Here is a 19781-nt window from a genome sequence, read left to right on the forward strand (position 1 = left end):
GTGATGGGAAAAATTATGAAGCCTAAGGTAGGAGGCACCACAGAAGACTAGTGAAGCAGGAACTGGTTTTAAGAACAGAAGGAAACGACAATGAAAGTTGCCATGGGCTAATGTCTTCCTGGGAACATGGATTCACTCATGTCTTTCTCATAACACCCCAGGAGATCAATATTCCTGCTACCTCCCTGTTATGAAGGGAAATGGAGGCAGGGAGCTATAACTTACTCATTTTCATGTGACCAGTGAGGAGTATTTTTAGTCATAGTGTCCCTGTAGCCACAGTGTCCACCAAAGGAGAAGATCAGAAAAAGAGCTGAGGAGGCCAAGCCCAGCCTCCACTCCCAACCCAGCAGGGGCAGCTACGGGGAGGAGGTGGCTTTCTCCCATGTTATTAGTGGCTTTGCTTGGGCTGTCTGGAGGGAGAGTGTTCTGTATGGGGTAGCCAGGCGGGACCTCACCTGGTGATCAGTATTGCTGAAAGTAGGGAGCAGGCTGAGTCTGGGAGCACAGGGAACCCTGGGCATCCTGTTGAAGGCTCTTCCTAAGGCTCACAGGGGAGGTATGGGAGGAGCCAGGTGGGTGGGGCAGAGGGAATGGGGAAAAGAGAAAGGCCAAGGCCAAAGGGAAGTGTGTAGGCTGAGAAAGGTTGAGGGGGGCACAGGGGTGCTCAGGGGCAAGGCTGTGTGCTCCCTCTCTTCAGTTTTTAACAGCTTTATTCAGATATAGTTTACATACCACAAATTCACTCACTTAAAGTGTACAGTTCAATGGCTTTTAGGATATTCACAGATAGGTACAAGCATCATCCCAGTCAACTTTAGGACATTTTCATCACCTCTAAAAGAAACCCCATATACACAAAAACAGCAAAAATAGATTGAACTTCATCATAATCTTAAAACATTTAGGCATTTAGGGTCACTGTCAAGAGTGAAAAAAAAACACCCGGGCATGGTGGCGCACACTTGTAATCTCCATACTTGGGAGGCTGAGACAGGAGGATCGTCAGATCACAGGTTCATGGCCAGCCTCAGCTACTTAGTGAGGCTATCTGCAATTTAGTGAGACCCTGTTTCAAAATAAAGAATAAAAAATAGGGCTGAGGGTGTAGCTTGGAAGCTTGGAAGTAGAATGTCCCTGGGTTCAACTCCCAGTTCCACAAAAAAGTGAAAAAACCCCACATAATGGGAGAAAATATTAACAAATCATATATCAGATGAAAATCTAGTGTCCCGAACATTTAAGAAACTCTTAAAACATAACAAAGACAAATAACTCAACTCTAAAATGAGCAAAGGACTTCAACAGACATCTCTCCAAAGAAGACCCCAAATGGTCACTAAATATGTGAAAAAAATGCTCAACATCATTAGTCCTTGGGGAAATGCAAATCAAAACCACCAGGAGATACCAGTTCATACCAGCTAGGATGGTATAATAATAAATAATAATAATAATAATAATAATAATAATAATCTTAAACATAAAAATAAGTATTGGTAAGGATGAAGTTAGAATCCTACATTGATGGAAGGAATATAAAATGGTACAGTAATTTTGTAAAACAAGGTGAACATAGAATTACCATATGATCCAGCAATCTTACTGTATAAATGATAATTTAAGGTCAGTCTGACTAGATTGAGAAACGTCTAGAAAACTGGTACCAAGAAGTGGGTCATTAATATAATGCACCAATAAAAAATTTAAAAAAGAAGTGGGTCATTTACTGTGATTATACCTGAGGATATAGAAGAATCTTTGGAATTGGATTGCAGAAGGACTTTGGAAAAGTTTGGAGGAGCAGGCTAGAAAGTCTAGTGATGTAAGCAGAGCATAACAGATGATTCTGGTGGGGACACAGAAGACGAGAATGTTGATAAGAAGGCAGACAGCAAATGATAATGAGGTTTCAGATGAAAATGAGGATTCTGTTGGAAATGAGACCAGAGGCCACCCTTTTTACACTGTGGCAAAGAACTCGGATGCATTTTTTTATGCCCTGAGACTTTGTGGAAGGCTGAGTTTAAAGGTGATGGACTAGTTTATCTGACAGGGAAAGTTTCAGAGAAGTACAGCATTCAGTCTATGGCATGGGCACTAATGGCTGCTTTTATACAAATTTATTGTGAGAATTGGGAGCAAAAAGGAAGAGTGGAAGGACTTGGAAAACTTGCAGTTTGGCCAGAAAAGAAGTGCGTGTAAAGTTCTGGCCAAAGGGGGTACAGCTGTGATTGCTAGTGCTGCTAAAAAGGAGCCAAGCACTTTGTATTGGGACAATGGGAAGGATGCCTAGAGGGAACCTCAGAAAGTGGAGGCTACAGCCATCACAGGCTCAGAGATGTAGAAATTCAAATTAGTTTCAAAGACTTTCCAGAGCAGAATCTTTTTAGAAGAGAGCCCCAGGGTACCATGCACACCCCCAAATACCTAAGGAATAATTTCTCTGGGGTTTGTTTCTCCATGTTCACCAGCAAGGCACTCAGGGGCAACTGCAGCCATGGTTCAAGTAGCCAGGTGACAGAGACCTCAGTATCATCCACATGATGCTGGTTTGGCAGGCATGCAGAATGTAAGAGTTATGGGTCATGGAAGCTTCCACAAAGATTTCAAAGGAAAGTCTGGGAGGCTAGGTAGTATGTGGAAGAGTTGAGAGTCCCTGCAAACAGCCCCTGATGGGGCAATGTGTGCAGCAGTGAGAGTGAAGCCAAAAATGCAGTGGGGACTCCAGGAAGTTAGAGATGCCAGGAACATGGAGTGCCTACTGAAGGAAGCTAGAAGAGCCAGCTCAGGAGAGAGGCCATGTGGGCTGTAAACGACAAAGTCATAGGGGTGGGGTTGCCAAGCTCTTACATGCCCCCCCCATCCCACCATGGTATGCCCTCAGTGCCAGACCTTGAACTTTAGGATTTAATGTTTGCTTCCCTGGGCTTTAGTCTCGCTTTCATCTGATTCTTCCTTATTATTTTCCTATCCCCTTCTCCATGTTGAAACGAGAATGTTTATCCTGTATCATTGTATCCTGGAAGTATGTAACTTTCTTTTTTTTTTCTTCTTATAGGAGATCTCAGCTAAGAGTTTGTCATGAGTCTCAGAGGAGATTTTGGACTTGGACTTTTGAGCAATGCTGGGATAATTAAGATTTTGGGGACCTTGGAGAATGAATGCCTTTCACATTGTAAGATAGACATGAACCTTTGAGGGCAAGGGGACAGATGCTATAGTTTGGGTCTGTACTGTCCCCAAAGGCCTATGTATTAAGGGCTTGGTACTATTGGGAGGTGGTGAAAACTTTAAGAAGTGGGGCCTAGTAGGGAAATTTTAGGTCACTGGGGTGGGCCTTGAGGGGAATTTTGGGACTGTAGCTTCTTCCTCTTTCTCCTTATCATCCCAGCCATGAAATGAGTGGTTTTTGCTTCACCACCCATACCTGCCATGATGAATTTCTCTCTAAAAGTCCAAAGACAATGGAGCCAACTAACCATGGGCTGAAACCTCTAAATCTGTGAACCAAAATAACACTTTTCTCTTTATAAGTTGATTTATCTCTGGTGTTTGTTATAGTAACTTTGGAGATATATATATATATATATATATATATATATATATATATATATCTCCAAAGTTACTATAATATATATATGCATTATATATATATATAATCTGTACATAATACTGTATATTTAGATATATGTATATACCCAAAGGAATTTAAACCATGTATTCAAGCATGAACTTGTAGAAGATTGTTCTTAGCAGCATTATTCACAATAACCAAAAGGTGAAAACAGCCTTAGTGTCTATCAATAGATGAATGGGTAAAAAAATTAGATGAATGGGTAAACAAAATGTGGTCTTAAACACATAATGGGATATTATTCAATTATCAAAAGAGAAGAGTTTAATATATGATTGAATTTTGAGGGCATTATTCTTAGTACAGGATTAGGATTCCTTTTTTTTAAAGCCCTGGGTATTGAACTCAGGGGTGCTCTACCACTGAGCTACAAACACAGCCCTTTTTATTTTTTTGAGACAAGGTCTCACTAGATTGCCCAAGGTGACCTTGAACTTATGATCCTTCCGTCTTAGTCTTCTGAGTAGCTGGGATTATAGGCATGTGCCACCATGCCTGGCTGCATGATTCCATTTATAAGAAATGTACAGAATAGGCAAATCCATAGAGACAGAAAGCAGATCAGTGGCTGCCACAGCTGGAGGTGGGCGATGGGGAGTAACTGCTTAATCCATCTAGGATTTATTTTTGTGGTGATGAAAACATTTTGGAACTCAATAGTAATGGTTGCATGCCATTGTGAAATACTTACTGCCACTGAATTACAAACTTTAAAGTGGTTTAAATGGTCAGTTTTATGTTAGGTATACTTTACCACAAAAATAAAACAAAAAAATCTCACACATATCCTTTCACTAAGCTCCCAGTTCCCGGACCCCTGGCTCTTTCCTGTCGCCCACTCACTTTTTGAGCAGGATCTCCGAGGCCCCCTTGCTGAAGAGGCGGAATCCGCCTTCGGGCATGCGGATGACTGTGCTCATGGACTTGCGGACTGAGTTGAAGGTGTACACTTTGTAAAGCTTATCTTCTGGAATCTGCTCCCGCACAGGCTGGAAGTCCCGCTTTAGGTCCAGGACGAAGCCGAGCAGAGCGCACTCTGTCTTATTGCCCACTTGGCGCGGGAGAGCGCCTTCCTTCTCAGGAGGCTGCAGGGCGAGGAGAGCGAGCATGGCACCCAGGCCAAGGGCACCCTCCATGCTTCCCCTGGGTCCTGGCTCCTGCCTGGTGTGGCTGCTGTGTTGCTAGGGTGTGGCAGCAGGGGGCAGAGGAAGGCCCTGTTACAGACTGGATGGCCATGCTCTTGCTGCAAAGTTACCCCTGTGGGCAGCTGTTCCACCATTCATCAGGCTTAGAAGGGGCATCTAGAACCTTTAGGCCCTGCCCAGTAGCCAGAGCACCCTGTCACATCAGGGACAGGAAGGAAAGTGACTAGCATCCCAAAGACTCTGCTCAAATATTCTTTTTCTTTATCTTTTTTCTTTTTTCTTTTTCTTTCTTTCTTTCTGTTTTTTTTTTTTTGCAATGCTGGGGATGTAACCCAGGGCCTCATGCATGCCAGGCAAGCGCCCTCAGCCCCTCAGAAGTTCTTAAGGGGCCTAGTGAGCCCCTTGAAACAGCTCATGCCATGCCCCCAGCCCTCCTGCTCCAGCTCACTAGTATTTTGGTGGTGTAGGCACTGTTGATGGAGATGGCATGGACCAGGAGGTCAAGGATCTTGGGGGTCAGGGCACTGGGGGCTGGAATCTCTTTGTAGTGGGTGTCTCCCAGGTAGGACTGGACCACGGTCATGCGGTTGGTGGTGAGCGTGCCAGTCTTGTCTGAGCAGATGGCTGTGGCGTTGCCCATGGTCTCACAGGCGTCCAGGTGGCGTACCAGGTTGTTGTCCTTCATCATTTTCTGTAAAGGGCACAGACAGGGTGGGGGTGTTTGTGTCATTTACTTATCAGGGTGAGGGGATGTAGAGATGGTCAACACAAACATGGTATATGAGTGGCATTAATGGCCAGTTGGGGACCAAGGGAGCAGGCCTGTAAGATATGAGGACTCTCATCAAATGGGTAGCAGTCAGACTCCAGGCAGCCATTCTCCCTAGAGCTCTCTGCCTAGAACACCCTCTTGGGTCACCTGCTGGCCCTGGCTTTCCCATACTCTGCTCACTATATCCTGGTGTCCTAAAGCCTGTCCTAAGGCCTCTACCTCCCTGTCCTATCTCTGCAAGCAGCATCAGTACCCTTATTTCTTGGCCCTCCTGCCCCCCCCACCTGTGTCCCGGAACAAGTGCCAAAGACATTGATCTCACCGCCCACTCACTTCCTGGCACCTCTGAGTCCCTCCTGCCCTGAGGTATCCCCAACCTTCTCCAGTCCTGATTGTGTCCAAGGTATCACATTCTCATTTCCAGGTCTGTATAAAAGAATCAATTACAAGTATTATTATTACCTTGACAGAGTAAGCCAAGGAGATGGTGACAGCAAGAGGCAGGCCCTCAGGGACAGCCACAACCAACACAGTGACACCGATGATGAAGAACTTCACAAAGTACTGCACGTAGACAGGCGTACACTCTGCCAGCCAAACCCGGCCTTCCACGACAAAGGTCTCGATCACAAAGTAGAGGACCAGTATGATGACGGTGATGGCGGACATCACCAGCCCTGCCCAGCCATGACGGAGGTCACAGGAGGTGGGAGAGGAAGGGGCCACCAAGGGGAGGGAAGAAAGGAAGAGGGAAGAAGAGGTAAGGGGTACTGTGGCTGTGGCCAACATGAGCCAGGCCAGGGCCGTTTGGAAGGGCTCTTTAATTTCGTTTCTAATTTGGGATGAACAGCTCTGGGTGGCTTGGCTGGGTGATATGGGGCCTTTCTGTACAGGGACTTGGGATGGCCTTTGCTCAAGACCCCTAGGGTAGTATGAGAAGGAGAGAAGATTCCCTGTGCCTGGCATTGAGTGGCATAGTTAAGGGAACCAGCCAATTTCAGCCCACCCTTAGAAGTTGGATTTCCAGCCAGCAGGTCCTCAAGGCTATTGGCTGCAGAGCCTGGAGCCTCAGGTGAGGAGACCTGCACATGGCCTGAGCCTTGGGGAGGATTTGGAATCCATGCTCATTGGGCAGTGCCAGGCTGCCTGGTCCACAGCACTTGCAACATTCCTTCCTCTTGGCCCTGCAGGGCCCAGCTCTATCTCTAGGAGTCCAGTATCCCTCAGGTCTGGTCAGTGGCTTCTGGCCCACTGCCTCTGGCAGCCCCTACCTGCTTTCCCGATCTGTACAGCCAGTTTTGTGAGCTTCCCCTGCAGCACTGACTTCTCCTTCTTGGGCACGTTGGCTTTCTTCTTCTCTCGCTCCTCCATCTCCCCACCCTCGGCACTCTTCAGGGGCTGCATTTCCATAGCCACTGCCCCATCCTGCTTCTTAGCTGCACACAGAGGAAGCCCAGAGCCAAGATTAGGGCCCAGCCAGAGCAAAGAAGCCACTGGGGGAGGGGCTATTACAGGGAAATACATGCCACCCGTACAGGAGGAAATGGGATTCAACGGGGTTCTCTTAAACAAGTTTGAGCTTAACATGGCAGAGGAAGCCTAGTGACTTCCTCCCTCTTGCCTCTTAAGCCCAGGTCCTCCCGAGGGAGGCAGGCTGCTCCAGCACTCTCCTAGGCAGGACAGAGAGATGCTTCTCTCACGGGAAGGGAGGACAGACACAAGCACAAGGAACTTGGGCACACAGACAGGGTGGCCAGATCTGGAATGTCCCAAATCTCAATACCTGAGAAGAGGCCTTTGGTCCAAGGAATGTTCCAGAGCCTGAAGCTGATTCATCTGCTTGCTGGTGTCCCAGCCACCTCCCTGCTCCCCTCTGGGAGGCTTAGGGACCCTAGTACACTCTCTTCCCTGCTCAGGCTGACTCCTCCCAATGGTCTGCTCCCTAGGATGCTGTGGGCAAGCTTTTTCTTTCCCTCCATCTGCCTCCCTGCCTCACACCCGCCCGGGGTCTGTGGCCAAGCTGCACTGCCTGGAGTGATTTTGTCTCCTTCACTTGACCCAGCAATCAGGGCGTCCCCCTTGCAATGGGCTCTTAGCACTACAGCCATCACCTTTGCATCCCCTCTCCCCACCCAGCAGCCTGAAGTCACTCACCACAGTTCCTTCCTCCCAATGGCTGCAGGGACAAGCCTTGTATCCTAGTGTCACCTCATGACCCTTCCCCAAATGCCCTCTCCAGTTATCCTCTGAGCTCTAGTTGGCTTGTTTGACCAGTCTTAGTTCCTGGGTGAGCACACACCATGCTGTATTTAGAACTGTCGACCAATCTACACCAGGACCGCCTTTGCATTCCTGGTACCTAGAACTGATTACTGGTTTTACCTGACATCTTCTCTCTTCCTGGGGCTACCCCCTGCTGTACAGCCACTTCTTCCTAGGCACATTTCTGACTACGGAGTGTCAGAGCCCACCAGACACTAGGGCCAAGAGGAGAGCTGGGGCTCTGCCCCTCACATGGCTGCTCTGTTGTCCTGGCCCATGGGCTCAGCCAAAAAGGAGCTGACCTGGGAAACCCACAGGACTGGGATCCTGAGCTTTGGGAAAGTCATCCTCTCCATCCCTCAGTTTCCTCCTCTGGCCAAAGTGGACCCAGGGTGCCCACTCACAGGCACTGACAATGTAGCACTATACCAGTGACCTAGGTGTTGGCCAGCCAGCCTCTATGTGGTTGGCCTGGGTTTCCAGTAGTGTCTGTGGACAAGAGACTCAGGGTAGCCCCAAGGCGTGCCCCTCTGTTCTCTGGCCAGGATAGGACCACAGAGCCCACTCACCTGGTGTCTTGGTGCTGCTCCTGTCCCCGTGGTAGGTGGCCCCTCCCCCACCCCCACCCTTGGCCCCCACCCCCAGGCTCCTCGGCTTCCCTGAGCAGTGAGGCGCGCACGTTACCTCTGGTCTGGCTACTGTCCATCGCCCCATCTTGCTGCTTGCCTACAATGGAAGAGGAATGACAGACACGGAGACTTGAGAACATCCATGTGGCCATGACACATGCACATGCATGGGATGGGGGCAGAGTTGGGGCACAGACGGTGGGAGGGGGAGAGGAAGGACGAGGCTGCTGGGGGGGTGACTCTGGTGCTCGTAGAGTGGACATCTCAGTGCTTTGTACTTTCCATGCATACGGTCAGCACACACTCTGGGCTTCCCACTGGGCCTTGAGCCCAGCTCTACAGTGCAGTCCTAAAGCCATACCTGGATTATGTGAGATAACTGTGGGAATTCTCTGGAAGGACTGCTATTAGTTCTATATATGCTTTAAGGGGACAAAAGAACAAGAGTCTAGGGCTCTGTTGGGTCTCATACCTGCTGGGTACATCCTGTTCATTGGACAGGGCTTGCTGTGTGCATAGAACCACTGTGCTGGAAACCTGGCCTGAGTGCTGGGGGCCTAGCTTTGACAGGGGGAGGGTGGACAGGCTGTGCCCCAAGAGAGCCTGTCTAGGACCTGGGGTGGAGGGTGTAGCCCCCAGTGCCAACTGTCCCTTTTGAGGGCTTCATGGTAGGGTGGAAGTTGAAGGTAACATTCTGAGGGCTATATCTGCATCTGCCTGGGGCCAGAGATGACCTGGCTAGGGCAGGAGGGGCTTTTGGGCTGATTTATGAGTCACCACCCAAACAGTTCATGTCGCTGGGGATCCAGGAACAATCAAGGTACCAGATGGCTCTGAGGCAGTGGGGTTGGAATATCTGGTCCCCAAGAAGAGAGGCCCCCCCATCCAGAGGTGGAACATAAATTGGGGCCTTTCTGCCCAGGGTCCCAGTGGTCATTGGAGACAGTTCAGGGGTGACAGACACCTCTGGGAGATAGGGAATGAGACACCTATAAACACAGGATGATAGTATGACAATAACACAACAAAACAGAGGGAATTTCTGGAAGCCCTGAGTTGTAAGGGACCAAAGGCAGGACAGGCTACAGACCTGGCCTGCAGACAGGGCCAGCGGATGCCTCCAAAGGAGGTAGGAAGGCAGGTTTGGGTGAGCACTGCAGAGAGAGGCAGGCCAGAGTGGGGACAGAGTGCAGAGGGGAGTGAGAACATCTCAAGGAGCAGGGTGCAAAGCATTCGTGGCCAAAAGGCAAGAATAGAGGGCAAGGGCATCAGGTGGATAGGGAGCACCTTCCAAATGTGCCTAACAGGTTGGAATGACTCACAGGGTGTCAGGGAGGCAGCAGGGGAGGGGAAGGCACCCAGAATGGTGGTCCCTGCTCCCCTCCCAAGGCCTTCAGCATACCTCTCCCCCAGAAGTGGGCCCACTCTGGCCTCTAAGTTGCCTATACTGAGGATGCTGGAGAAGAGCAAGAGGGGCAGGGCATGGGAGGGGCTGGAGGGGTGGGTCAAATTTAAAGAAGGGGCATAGGACCCAGCTATGAAGGACACCAACATTTATGGGACAGAATAGGTGGCCAGGATTCTATAAAGAAATCACTAGGAATACTAGGAGAGTGTAGGTTCCAGCAGCCCAAAGGAGAGCCTCAGCAGGGAGAAGTTGTCCCTGGAGGGGTCTTTGTAGAAGGGGCCAGCTGGGGCCAAGAAGCCACCAGGCAGAGTCAACTGTTCTTCCCTGGAGAAAGGCCTAGGGATTCCAGTTCAGCCCAGACAAGTCCCAGGACCCACCTATCTGCTTGTGCATCACTAGGGGAGGGACACTGGGCTGAGTTCTGTGGGGTCTTAGTGCAGTACAGAAGTGGAATGCCTGGCCTGCCAGGAGCAGGGAAGTGCCTGTGTAGGGAGCCACAGGCCCAGAATGCCAGGAGACAGGGCCCATAGAAGTTTCTAGGCAGCAGCAACTCATCCAGCTCCCTTCTCACTGCCTCCAGGAAAAGGGAGCTTTAAGAGGTGGCCCAGGGCTGAGGCTGCTGGTACATCCTCCCTCTGCTAATCCATTCATGTGTTCTAGGTGTGGGAATAACAACCCCACCTGTTCTCTTGGCTCTAGTGCCCAAAGACTGACTATCCTCTGCCAGCATATTGGCCCCCGGGCCCTGCTAGCAGCTTCCTAACAGTTCTTTCCACATGTGCAGGTTCTTTATACTGGTAGATGGGCTCAGATAGGTTCTCTCAGATGGGAGGTGTGCATCTAGAAATCTCTACTCCCCACTCAGCTTGGGCCATAGGAGAAGCCTGAGGGCAAATTAGAGCCAGGGGAAGGATAAGCAGGTGTGGGTCTGAGTCACAGAAGGGCAGGGCCCCCCTGGGTGAGGGAGTGCCAAGGGCAGCACCATAGCTTTCATAAGCCTCTGCACTGAGGACTTGAGGGGACACTGGCTGTACCTAGGGACAGTGAGGTAGCTCCAAGCTAGGGAGGACAGTGCCACTATAGAGCTAGGCTTTCTGAAATCTGCTGGCCCTAGATTGCTCTCCCCAGGGCAGGGACTATCACCTATTGGTAATCTGGCCCTGCCCCATTCCAGTCAGTAGCATTTTCTTGGTCCGAATGTCCTTTCAAGAGTCCTGTCCCTTCTGCTCTGTCTTGCTGAACTCAGGAGCCCTTCACCATTTCCCTGGCTGCTATGTTGGCCTGGGATCCTCAGCACCTTACTGGGCACTAGCCATCTGGATCTGGGGATGTACACTGAAGATGGGCACAAAGCCCCCAGAGCATCCTCCAAAGCCATGGTGTCTGGGTCCCTTTATCCCAGGTGTTGGTACCCCAAATCCTTCCGGGAACAGTCATCTAAGGGAAGTTGCCATTATACATATCTGGAGGGGCCCCCAACCTGCTGGCTCTTAGAAGAAAAATATCCCAGAAGAGAGGTCTCCAAAGAGCATCAGAAGGGAGGTCACAGCCTCCCACTCCCCAGGGCAGGTTCTCCCCATAGCCTGGGATTGGCCAGCAAGGGATCACCAGCAAGCAGAAAATGAAGACAAGTGGCTCCCATTAGTGCAGGAAACTGAAAGCCAGTGTTGCCTCACCTTTCTTATCCTTCTTCTCCTCTTCCTCTCCACCAGCTCCAAGCAAGGTAAAGATAATGCCTGTCTGGGAGTTCACACCCACGGCTGTCACCACCATTCTTCCAGAACCTTCCATGACATGAGTGCCTGGCACAGCAACACAGAGACTGAGACAGAGATTTGCACCAGCTGGTAGGAGACATGTTCATAGCCCACAGGTTGGCCCCAGGCAATCCCAGAGACAGAGAGTCAGCCCCAAGAGGCTCCTCAAACTGTATTGACCCAAAGCCTACCCCATGGCCTGAAAGGAACCCAGAGGCCCACAGAGGCATGGCCTGAACTATTCACAGGGCCCAGCAAGGGCCCCTGGTGTTTCCTCCCAGTTTCACACTGCATTTCTCACTAAGATAAATATTGGGTGAAACCAGAACCTTCTGGAAAGGAAATACTGCCCCAGTTGGGCCTGACTCTGCACTGGGCCAGTTGGGAAGTTGGTCCTCACCGGAGAGCAGCATGGGGTCCTTGTCGGCTGCCTTGCGCACATGATCCGACTCGCCGGTCAGGGAGCTCTCATCTATCTTCAGGTCATTGCCCTGGATGAGCACGCCATCAGCAGGCAGCAGGTCTCCTACAGGCCAGAGTGAACAGAGACTACGGGGTCCATGGACCTTTCTCCCCAGCTCTCCCAGGGGAGATCCCTATGGACTTGATGGGCCACCTGGGAAAGGGACTTGGGAGCCCTCTTTTTTTGGCCTCCTCTTTTGTTGGGGGAGCACCCACCCTTAAATATGCTTTCCAGTTCCTGGAAAACCGGGATGGTGTTTCAACCCTGCAGTGGTGAAGGAAGACTCCACAGAGGTATTGGGGACAGCCGGTGTCCTGGGGTGCTTTGTGTCTCAAAGTCTCCCTCTCCATCCTGCCTCCTGCCCCTTGCATGTGTGCATTAGTGGACAGTCTTTGCTTAGGGCCTCCTCTGGCCCATCTTTCTTGGAAATAGGAAGCAGGCTTCCCTGGAACAGTGGGTGAAGATTGGCGCACTCACCGTACTTGACCTGGGCAATGTCTCCCACCACCAACGCCGCGACAGGGACCTGGAGGAGTTGCCCGTTCCGGATGACTGTGAACTTCTGTTCCTGTTCAATGCGGCTCTGCAGGCCTCGAAATTGCTTCTCCTTGCTCCAGTCATTGAAGGCCGTGACCAGCACCACACAGATGACAGACAGAAGGATGGCTGCCCCCTCGATCCAGCCAGCCTCTGCCTCACCCTCATCTTCAGCCCCACCGGACACATTCCCGCAGGCTGTGCCGGAGGACAGAAGGGAAGGGAAGCAGAAGACAGGTCACACAGGCCCTCCTGGTATCCTGGGCCCTCCCTCCTCTCCTTCCAGCCCAGAGACCTGCCCTGCCCCTCACCTTCGCTCTCCTCTCCTGGTGGTGCATAGAAGGAGAGGCCCAGGGAGACAATGGCGGCCACCTCCAGAATGATGAGGGTCACATCCTGCAGAGCCTCCCACACCAGCTGCAGGAAGGTCTTGGGCTGCTTGGGAGGGATAAAGTTCTGCCCGTAGATCTGCCTGCGCTTCTCCAGGTCATTGGTGTTGTCCGCCAGACCTACATGGAACCCCAGAAGGGCAGCAGAAGCACAGAGGTGGGGATAGGACAGGCCAGCCTGAGTGCCAGATACCCTGAGCAAACCTGACTGACCTTCTGCCGCGGGGGCTCTCCAGCATGGTCTGCCTCTCCCTCTAGGTTGTATGCTCAGAGAAGGCGGAAGCCAAGGACACAGGCCGTGAGCCTTTCTACAGACACAAGACTTGGGGCCAAGTGTGTGGGAGTGTATGATCCTCATTGGTCATCACGTTGGGGGGGCAGCCTAAGGAAGGAATTCTGGCTTGGGAATAGGGCCTACCAGCCTCCTCCCTAAATGCAAGTGAGGATAGGCTTGGGGGGCTAGGAGGGAAGGTTTGGGGTTACATTGGTCCCAGTCACTGGAACCTGAACACAGGCCCTGTGCCTCTCATTACTGTCTAGAATGATCCCTGTGCTCTTTTGTGCTACCTCCAAAATGTCCCTGAGGGGATATTTGCAGTAAAGCCAATGAGGGAGAAGCACAGAGGAGGCCCAGCCGGGTCCAGTATAGTCAAGGGTCACTCAGAGACAAGAACAGAAGAGAGCAGGGAGTAGCTTCCCAGGGAGGAAGACCAAACATACTGGCAGTTTCAGTGGGTTTGTAGGGAGGTCACCAGTCAAGGAGGTGGGGCGGCGTCAGTCTGATTTCAATTGAATGTCAAAGAAGTTAACAGAACCTTCTCTGAGAGGATCCTTTCTTCCTGTCAGGTAAGATCTTTCTGTCTCCAAACATGTGGATTCCTTGTATCCTCCAGAGAGGGTTAGTCACTGGTCTCTGCCCAGTTCCACAAGATGGGAATGTACATTTGGTCTGTGGACACCCTGAAAGCTGGACAGCCTTGGCCAAGCCCCCACTATCATGATTTTCTAGTCCCAAAGACTTTCAAGGTCACACAGACTAACCCGAAAGGGGAGCAGGGTATGGGAGCAACTAGGAGCACACGCACCACCAGAGCCCAGGGAAAAGGGAGTTTCTAGAAGTGCAACTGCTGAGTAGGACAGAGGAATGGCAACCAGAGACAAGGAGTGGAGGTTTGCTTTCCAGAATTTTCTCAGGGAAGGAGCAGAGAGAAGGAGCATCAGAACTAGTGGGGGGGATGCAAGTTTATGTGAGAAGAAAGGGGCCTGGAAAACCAGGTTGTGGGCTGGGGTGGGCTGGAAAGAAGCAAAAAAGCCAGTCCTTGCTCGACCTCACCATGGTGGGCAATGTCTTGCTCTTAGGTATGCCCAGAGAACTAAACCCCTGGGCTGCAGGTGAGGCTGCTCATCATTTGGGAAGGCAACTGAGGCTGGAGATCAAAAGGGTTCTGTGCTCTCAACTGCAGCCCAGGTCGGAAAGATGGAACCTCCCATATGTTGAGCTGCCAGGAAACAGGACTGGTGAGATGTTGAGCAAGAGTCTGGTGCCCAGGAGGTGTGCAAGGAGACAGCTGAGTCCAACTCTGGTGTCAACCTGGAGCCTCAGCTGAAGGTTAGAAGATGGTCCTCCACTGCCTCTCCCAGGCCTATGGGGCTGTGTGTGCACATATGGAGACTTGAATTACATCTAGAGCCACTCTGCCAAATCCAGTGCCTGGCTTAATCTTAGGAATACCATAATTGGCCTCAAAATGATAGCCATCCCTCTTTGTACTGTTTTGTCACTCTGATGACATCCCTAAGGATGAGAGGTAGAGCATCTGGAGCTAACAAGATTGTCAGTGGTTCACGTTGGCCACTAGGCCACCCAGGTCACCCAGGCCATTCACACTGGCCACACAGGTCCCCAGGCCATCAGGAAGAGGGCAAGGAGAGGGAAGGGGAGAAGCCAGTTCCAGTGGGATACCCCCTCAGTGCTCAGCTGATGAGGCGCCTCAATCAAGACAGGGCCCATGGACTAAGAGGGGCTCTAGTGTGGCTCAGAGCCTGGGCAAGATTTTGGAGGCCAAGAGGTATGAGCCTTCTCAGCATACTCAGGACTGTCATCCAGGCCATGGGCCGCTGAGCCTCCACACCTACTTGGCCACTTTTCCCAGAGGCAGGCAGGGAAGATGATGCCACCCTGCCTTTGGCCCTCAGGCTTGCATGCCCTCCCCGTGCTCCAACACCCCTTAGTACTGTGCCCTCTAAAGTGCCCCCCACAGAGTGCCCAAACCCATCCTGACACCTAGTGGACAGGCAGCAGCTTGCAGATCCTGGACCTGGGTCTCAGGCATTACTCCCACCACCTGCTGCAGGGACAGGGGTGAGTAGAAGGGCCATTGAGTCCATGGGGCCCTTGTAGTCAGCTTAGGAAGGCTCACAAGGTTCAGCCTCAGATGCTCAAGAACAAGGAAGTGCTGACGATGGGGCTTCTGCAGAGGGCCAGGGTGAGGCCCATCTGAGATGGAAAGACCAGCAGGAGCAAAAGTGCAGCCAGTTTAGCTTTGGCCTGTCCACCCTAGCCAGGCGACACCACACAGTGTCCTTCCCACTCGGAAGGGCTGCAGCTGTCCCTGCCTTTCTCCCCATGGCCTCATTGTGCCTGGGCCCAGCTGGTGGCTCAGATTTCTGCCAGGGCCAAGGGCTTCTTTCCGAGGGCCTGCCGCTTCCCCAGTCGGGCGCCTGGGAGAAACTCCAGACCTCAGCTCCTGTGGTGGCAGGGGAGGGGGCTGGGGCCAGGGAGCCAGCTGCAGGGCCGTCCCTCACTCTGGATTATACTAGGGAGATACCAGATCCTTGAGCTCCTGAACACCTGAGGTCTTTACTACCCCTGGTCTGAAGTTCCCAGAGAGGGACAGAAGCCCACTATAGCCTCTAGAGAGCCCATGGGTCCCCATGGCACCGTGTGAGCCTGTCTCCTGCCTGCCTCATCGTGCATGCTCAGATTGTCCCCAAGGGCAGTGTGGCCCTTGGGCCCCTTCCTGGGACACTCCCCCTTCCCCTCTACCCATCTTGCCCTCAGCCTTGATGTGCCCTTGCTATTGCAGCGGCTTTTCTTTTCCCTTGCCCGAGACCAGCTGCTACACTCAGAATGGCCTGTAGCCTTGGCCTTCCACTGGGCTTGGGGTTTCTGACAGCTGCCACCCCTGCTATGGTACCCATTGTGGTGGGGGTTAGAGGCAGCTGTAGCCCCTGTTTCCAAGCACACGTCTGCTTAGCAGGCTCCAGAACAACACGGGTCTGGGGCATGGGGGCAGGGGCTGACCGGTTGGCATGGACACAGATGGGCCGCCTGCCCAGAGCAGAGGCCAGATGCCATCAGAATTGGATTAGGACCACATCGTGTCGGCTCTCAGCTAATCTACCCCCTCCTTCCCAGGACTGCCTGTGGAGACCAGACAGGGGAGGGCAGGAGCCCAATTCTCCTAGCAAGCCTATCACTGAGGGTCTCTGATAAACAGAAGGAGCTTTCTTCAGGATGGGTTCTGGAATCCTCTTGAATCTCTATGAAGGCTGAGAGGGCAGTGGATTGATTGATGTGATTATTGTCAGAAGACAAAGTCTCCACCCCCAACATAGCATACACCTACCTGGCCTCCCTGCCAGCCACAAAGCCTATCCTGGAACCCCCATATCTGCACACCTTGCCAGGGCATTGGCATGGAACTGGAGGTGCAGCTGAGTCAGTCCCTCCCACAGCTCAGGCCATTGTCAGACCTAGGTGAGAACTCCAGGCCAAGCCAACAGGCTTGCTGAGACCCCCACATCTTCCTGAGGGGACATGGGGAGTGAAAAACACTCACTCCTGGCACCACACCACTTGAGCCTGAGGAACTTAAGAGGAAGGGCCAGTCCATGGGCCGCAAATTCTGCAGGCAGCAGACCCAGGCTGGGCTGGCTCCCTCCATTGGGGCCACAGGACCTAGGAGCTCAGAAGCCAGTCAGGGGCTGGGCCACCCACCTAGGCACCTGCCCTTCTTCATACCCATCCCCTCCCCAGGCACCAGGCGAGTTCCTGAGCTCTGTGGCAGAATCAGGCAGGTTCCCAGGGGCCTTGACATTTTAAATATTTAACAAGGTCTGACGGGCAGAGGGAAGAGCTGCCAGCTGAAGCCCATCTGCTTCCTTTGATCTGGGAGAGGCCAGAGCCCTTGTGGCTAAATGGCCCTCCACCCCAGCCTCTTCCATGGCCCCAAGTCCTCAGGGGGGTGGGTAAGGAGGAGGGAAGAAAAGAGATCCTTTGGCCGAGAGCCAAGCCATCTGCCTTGACAGCACGCTGCTTCAGACTGGTGCATGTGGCGGGCGGGACAGTGTGTCCATGGGTGTGGTAGCTCTACAGCACAAATCAGGGAGACCCAGGCAGACCAGGGAGGGCTCTTCACCTTAGAGTTCCCGACCCAGACCACAGGCCTGCCTCCTCCTGTCCCTGTTCCTCCCTTGGCTCTGTGTACCACTACCTGGACAAAGATGGAGATTTATGAAACCTAGCTGAGGCAAGAGAAGAGCAATGGGATCCTACTTGTGCCTTAATGTTTCTGAGTGGGGAGTGAGGAGAGACAGAGTAAGGAGGCTGGAGGTGACAGGTCACACCTGGACCAGCACAGAGGAAATGGGCAGGATCAGATGCATCCAACAGATTGATTTAGAGACTAGAAGGGGCAGGGACTGGTGATGGATGGGACAGGGGTACCGGGGAGTGAGAGGAACCCAGGATAATGGCCAGGGCAAGTGGCACCGGGTGGGCCAAGATGCCACCACTGAGACAGGCAGTTGATGAAATCAGTAAGTGCTGGCATCAGGCTAGGATAGCCCCAGAAACCCTGCCAGGTCATTGTCAGCTGGGCCAGAAAGTGCTCCTGCTCCTAGAATTTGAAGTTGGGCCTGAATCCTAGGTGGTCCCTGCCTCAGGGAAGACCCTAGCATCCAGGGCTGAGTTGAATTGGCAAGGGGAGAGGCAGACCTTTGCCTTCCAGGAGGAGAGACGAGGATCCAAGATGGAAGCCAGGCTTCTACTCTAGGTCCTTTTGAGGACACTCACAGTACTTCCTAGAGGCTCAGTGTGGCAATGAAACTTATGCTGTCTCAGGCTCGCACCTCTCTGTGGCAGCCTGCGACCACTGCCACTTCTAATTAACACCCTGGACCATGGTAGATGCTCCAGCTTCAGGCCACCTCTTCAGCAGACTCAAATGTCCCAGTAATCTCCTCAGGTTGTGCCTCCCTTCCCTGGCAGAGGCCTGAGGGCTTGTGCACTATACTTCTTCCTCCTCTTCTGGCCCATCTGCCCTGACGGTATGGAGATGAGCATGCGGAGGATCTCCAAATATGCAGTCAGGGGCCATGTATTCCTCCATCCACAGGCGGCTGCCTGGCCCCACCTCACTGTATGGAAGGCATCCTGGGGTTTCAGTGTGGGGGCTTCTGCCTGTGTGTATATGTCTCACACAGCTCTCATCTACCCCTTTTACCTTCTCTAGTTCTCTATGGATGATTTATGTAGATGTAGGTGAGAGGGTCAGGCCACACTCCCCAGGACTCAGGTTACCCAGAGGAGAGCAGCTTCCCTCTGCACAGAGCATCTCCCACTCAGGCTCCTGGTCTTGGTGTCCTTCCAGGGTCACCTGGACCTCTCTTCCAAAGAGCCCCTATAGGAATCTGCTGTGTCTCCAAGCACTGCCGTGGCCCCACTCTGCCAGAGGGACTTACCCTCTGTGGGTGAGGTCTTCAGCCTCCTGCAAAGGCCACTGACATCCCCGTAGGCTTCCTGGATCTTCTGCAGTGCCTCGGCCCCTCGAAGCTCCATGAGGGTGCGCAGCTCAGCCAGTGTGCACCCGAAGCCACCCGCATGGGGAGCTTCCCGCTGTTGGGGCTTGGGGTGGAACTCAATGGAACTGTTGGCCATGTCACCCATCTTGTCTGTCTGGCCTCACAGCTGTTGCCTCGGCTCAGTAGCAGCTGGCAATAGGTGGCCACGTGTGGTCCCAGTGCCCAGGCAAGACGCAGTGGTGGTGGGGAGGTGGCTTAGTTTAGACACCTGTGGGGAGAGTGGTTGAGACAAAACCAAGGTCCGGTCTTCTAGAACACACTCTGTGAATCTTCACTTGGTGTGAGCCATGACTCACCAAGAGCAACATTTACCTCCCAGGCTGGGCCAGTGGCTCTTAAGAACTGTAGGGCCCCACCCACCAGGCCATCAGAACTGGGAGATGCCCAGAGCTGGAAGGCTTGCTCCGGTAGGGAAGGAAGAAGTGTCAGCACCTCCTGCCGGGGCCCCTCCTGCCACTAGCACCAGCCAGGTAGGGTATGGAGGTTCTTGCTGCCCTCCCAGGTCCATTAGAAACCCCTCTGAGTGAGGCTGTACAGTGAGACTGACAGGCCAGTCTTGCCTGGTGTGGGTGGATTAGCTGTGCCCTGCCACCAGCTCCTTGCTTGTCCCCCCATCTCCCTCCCTGATCTTTCCTGATTAGGACTGGCCAGGTGCTACTGGCATGCTATAAATCCCAGACCATCTTCTGCACAGCCTCAGAGGCTCAGTTTCAGGCCCAGGGCTGAGCAGGGCTCTAGGGAATAAGCCTGGCCCTGAGGGTACCTGGGGGGTGGGAGGGAGGAAGGAGGAGGCCCAGCTACCGGTAGAGAGACAGAGAAGGGACAGTATGAGGAGGGGAAAAGAAGGAAGAAGGAGAAAGGGATAGAGAGAGATGAAGGGAGAAAGGGAGTGAAAGGGGAGGGGATCAGGAAAAGGC

At 52.5% G+C, this 19781-nt stretch overlaps 1 protein-coding gene across 7 annotated transcripts in view; it reads right to left on the reverse strand.

Annotated features, from left to right (window-relative positions):
* ATP2B3 (ATPase plasma membrane Ca2+ transporting 3) overlaps positions 1 to 18949 on the reverse strand; it is a gene marked incomplete at both ends in the record, with an annotated part of 51895 nt that extends 32946 nt beyond the window's left edge. For 4 of the 7 annotated variants that reach the window (XM_080718484.1, XM_080718485.1, XM_080718483.1 and 1 more), the window contains 9 exons: positions 4481 to 4722; positions 5231 to 5473; positions 6017 to 6231; positions 6826 to 6990; positions 11530 to 11655; positions 12011 to 12136; positions 12551 to 12808; positions 12922 to 13119; positions 18745 to 18949. In XM_080718484.1, coding sequence (XP_080574610.1) covers positions 4481 to 4722; positions 5231 to 5473; positions 6017 to 6231; positions 6826 to 6990; positions 11530 to 11655; positions 12011 to 12136; positions 12551 to 12808; positions 12922 to 13119; positions 18745 to 18949 — 1778 coding nt within the window. Of the gene's footprint in view, positions 1 to 4480; positions 4723 to 5230; positions 5474 to 6016; positions 6232 to 6825; positions 6991 to 8500; positions 8543 to 11529; positions 11656 to 12010; positions 12137 to 12550; positions 12809 to 12921; positions 13120 to 18744 lie in introns of all 7 variants that reach the window. The other 3 variants (XM_080718482.1, XM_080718480.1, XM_080718486.1) reach the window with 2 other exon arrangements.
* Between the last annotated feature and the right edge of the window lie 832 nt (positions 18950 to 19781).

This window comes from Muscardinus avellanarius (genome assembly GCF_963383645.1).
Source record: "Muscardinus avellanarius genome assembly, chromosome: X".
Lineage (NCBI taxonomy): Eukaryota > Metazoa > Chordata > Mammalia > Rodentia > Gliridae > Muscardinus > Muscardinus avellanarius.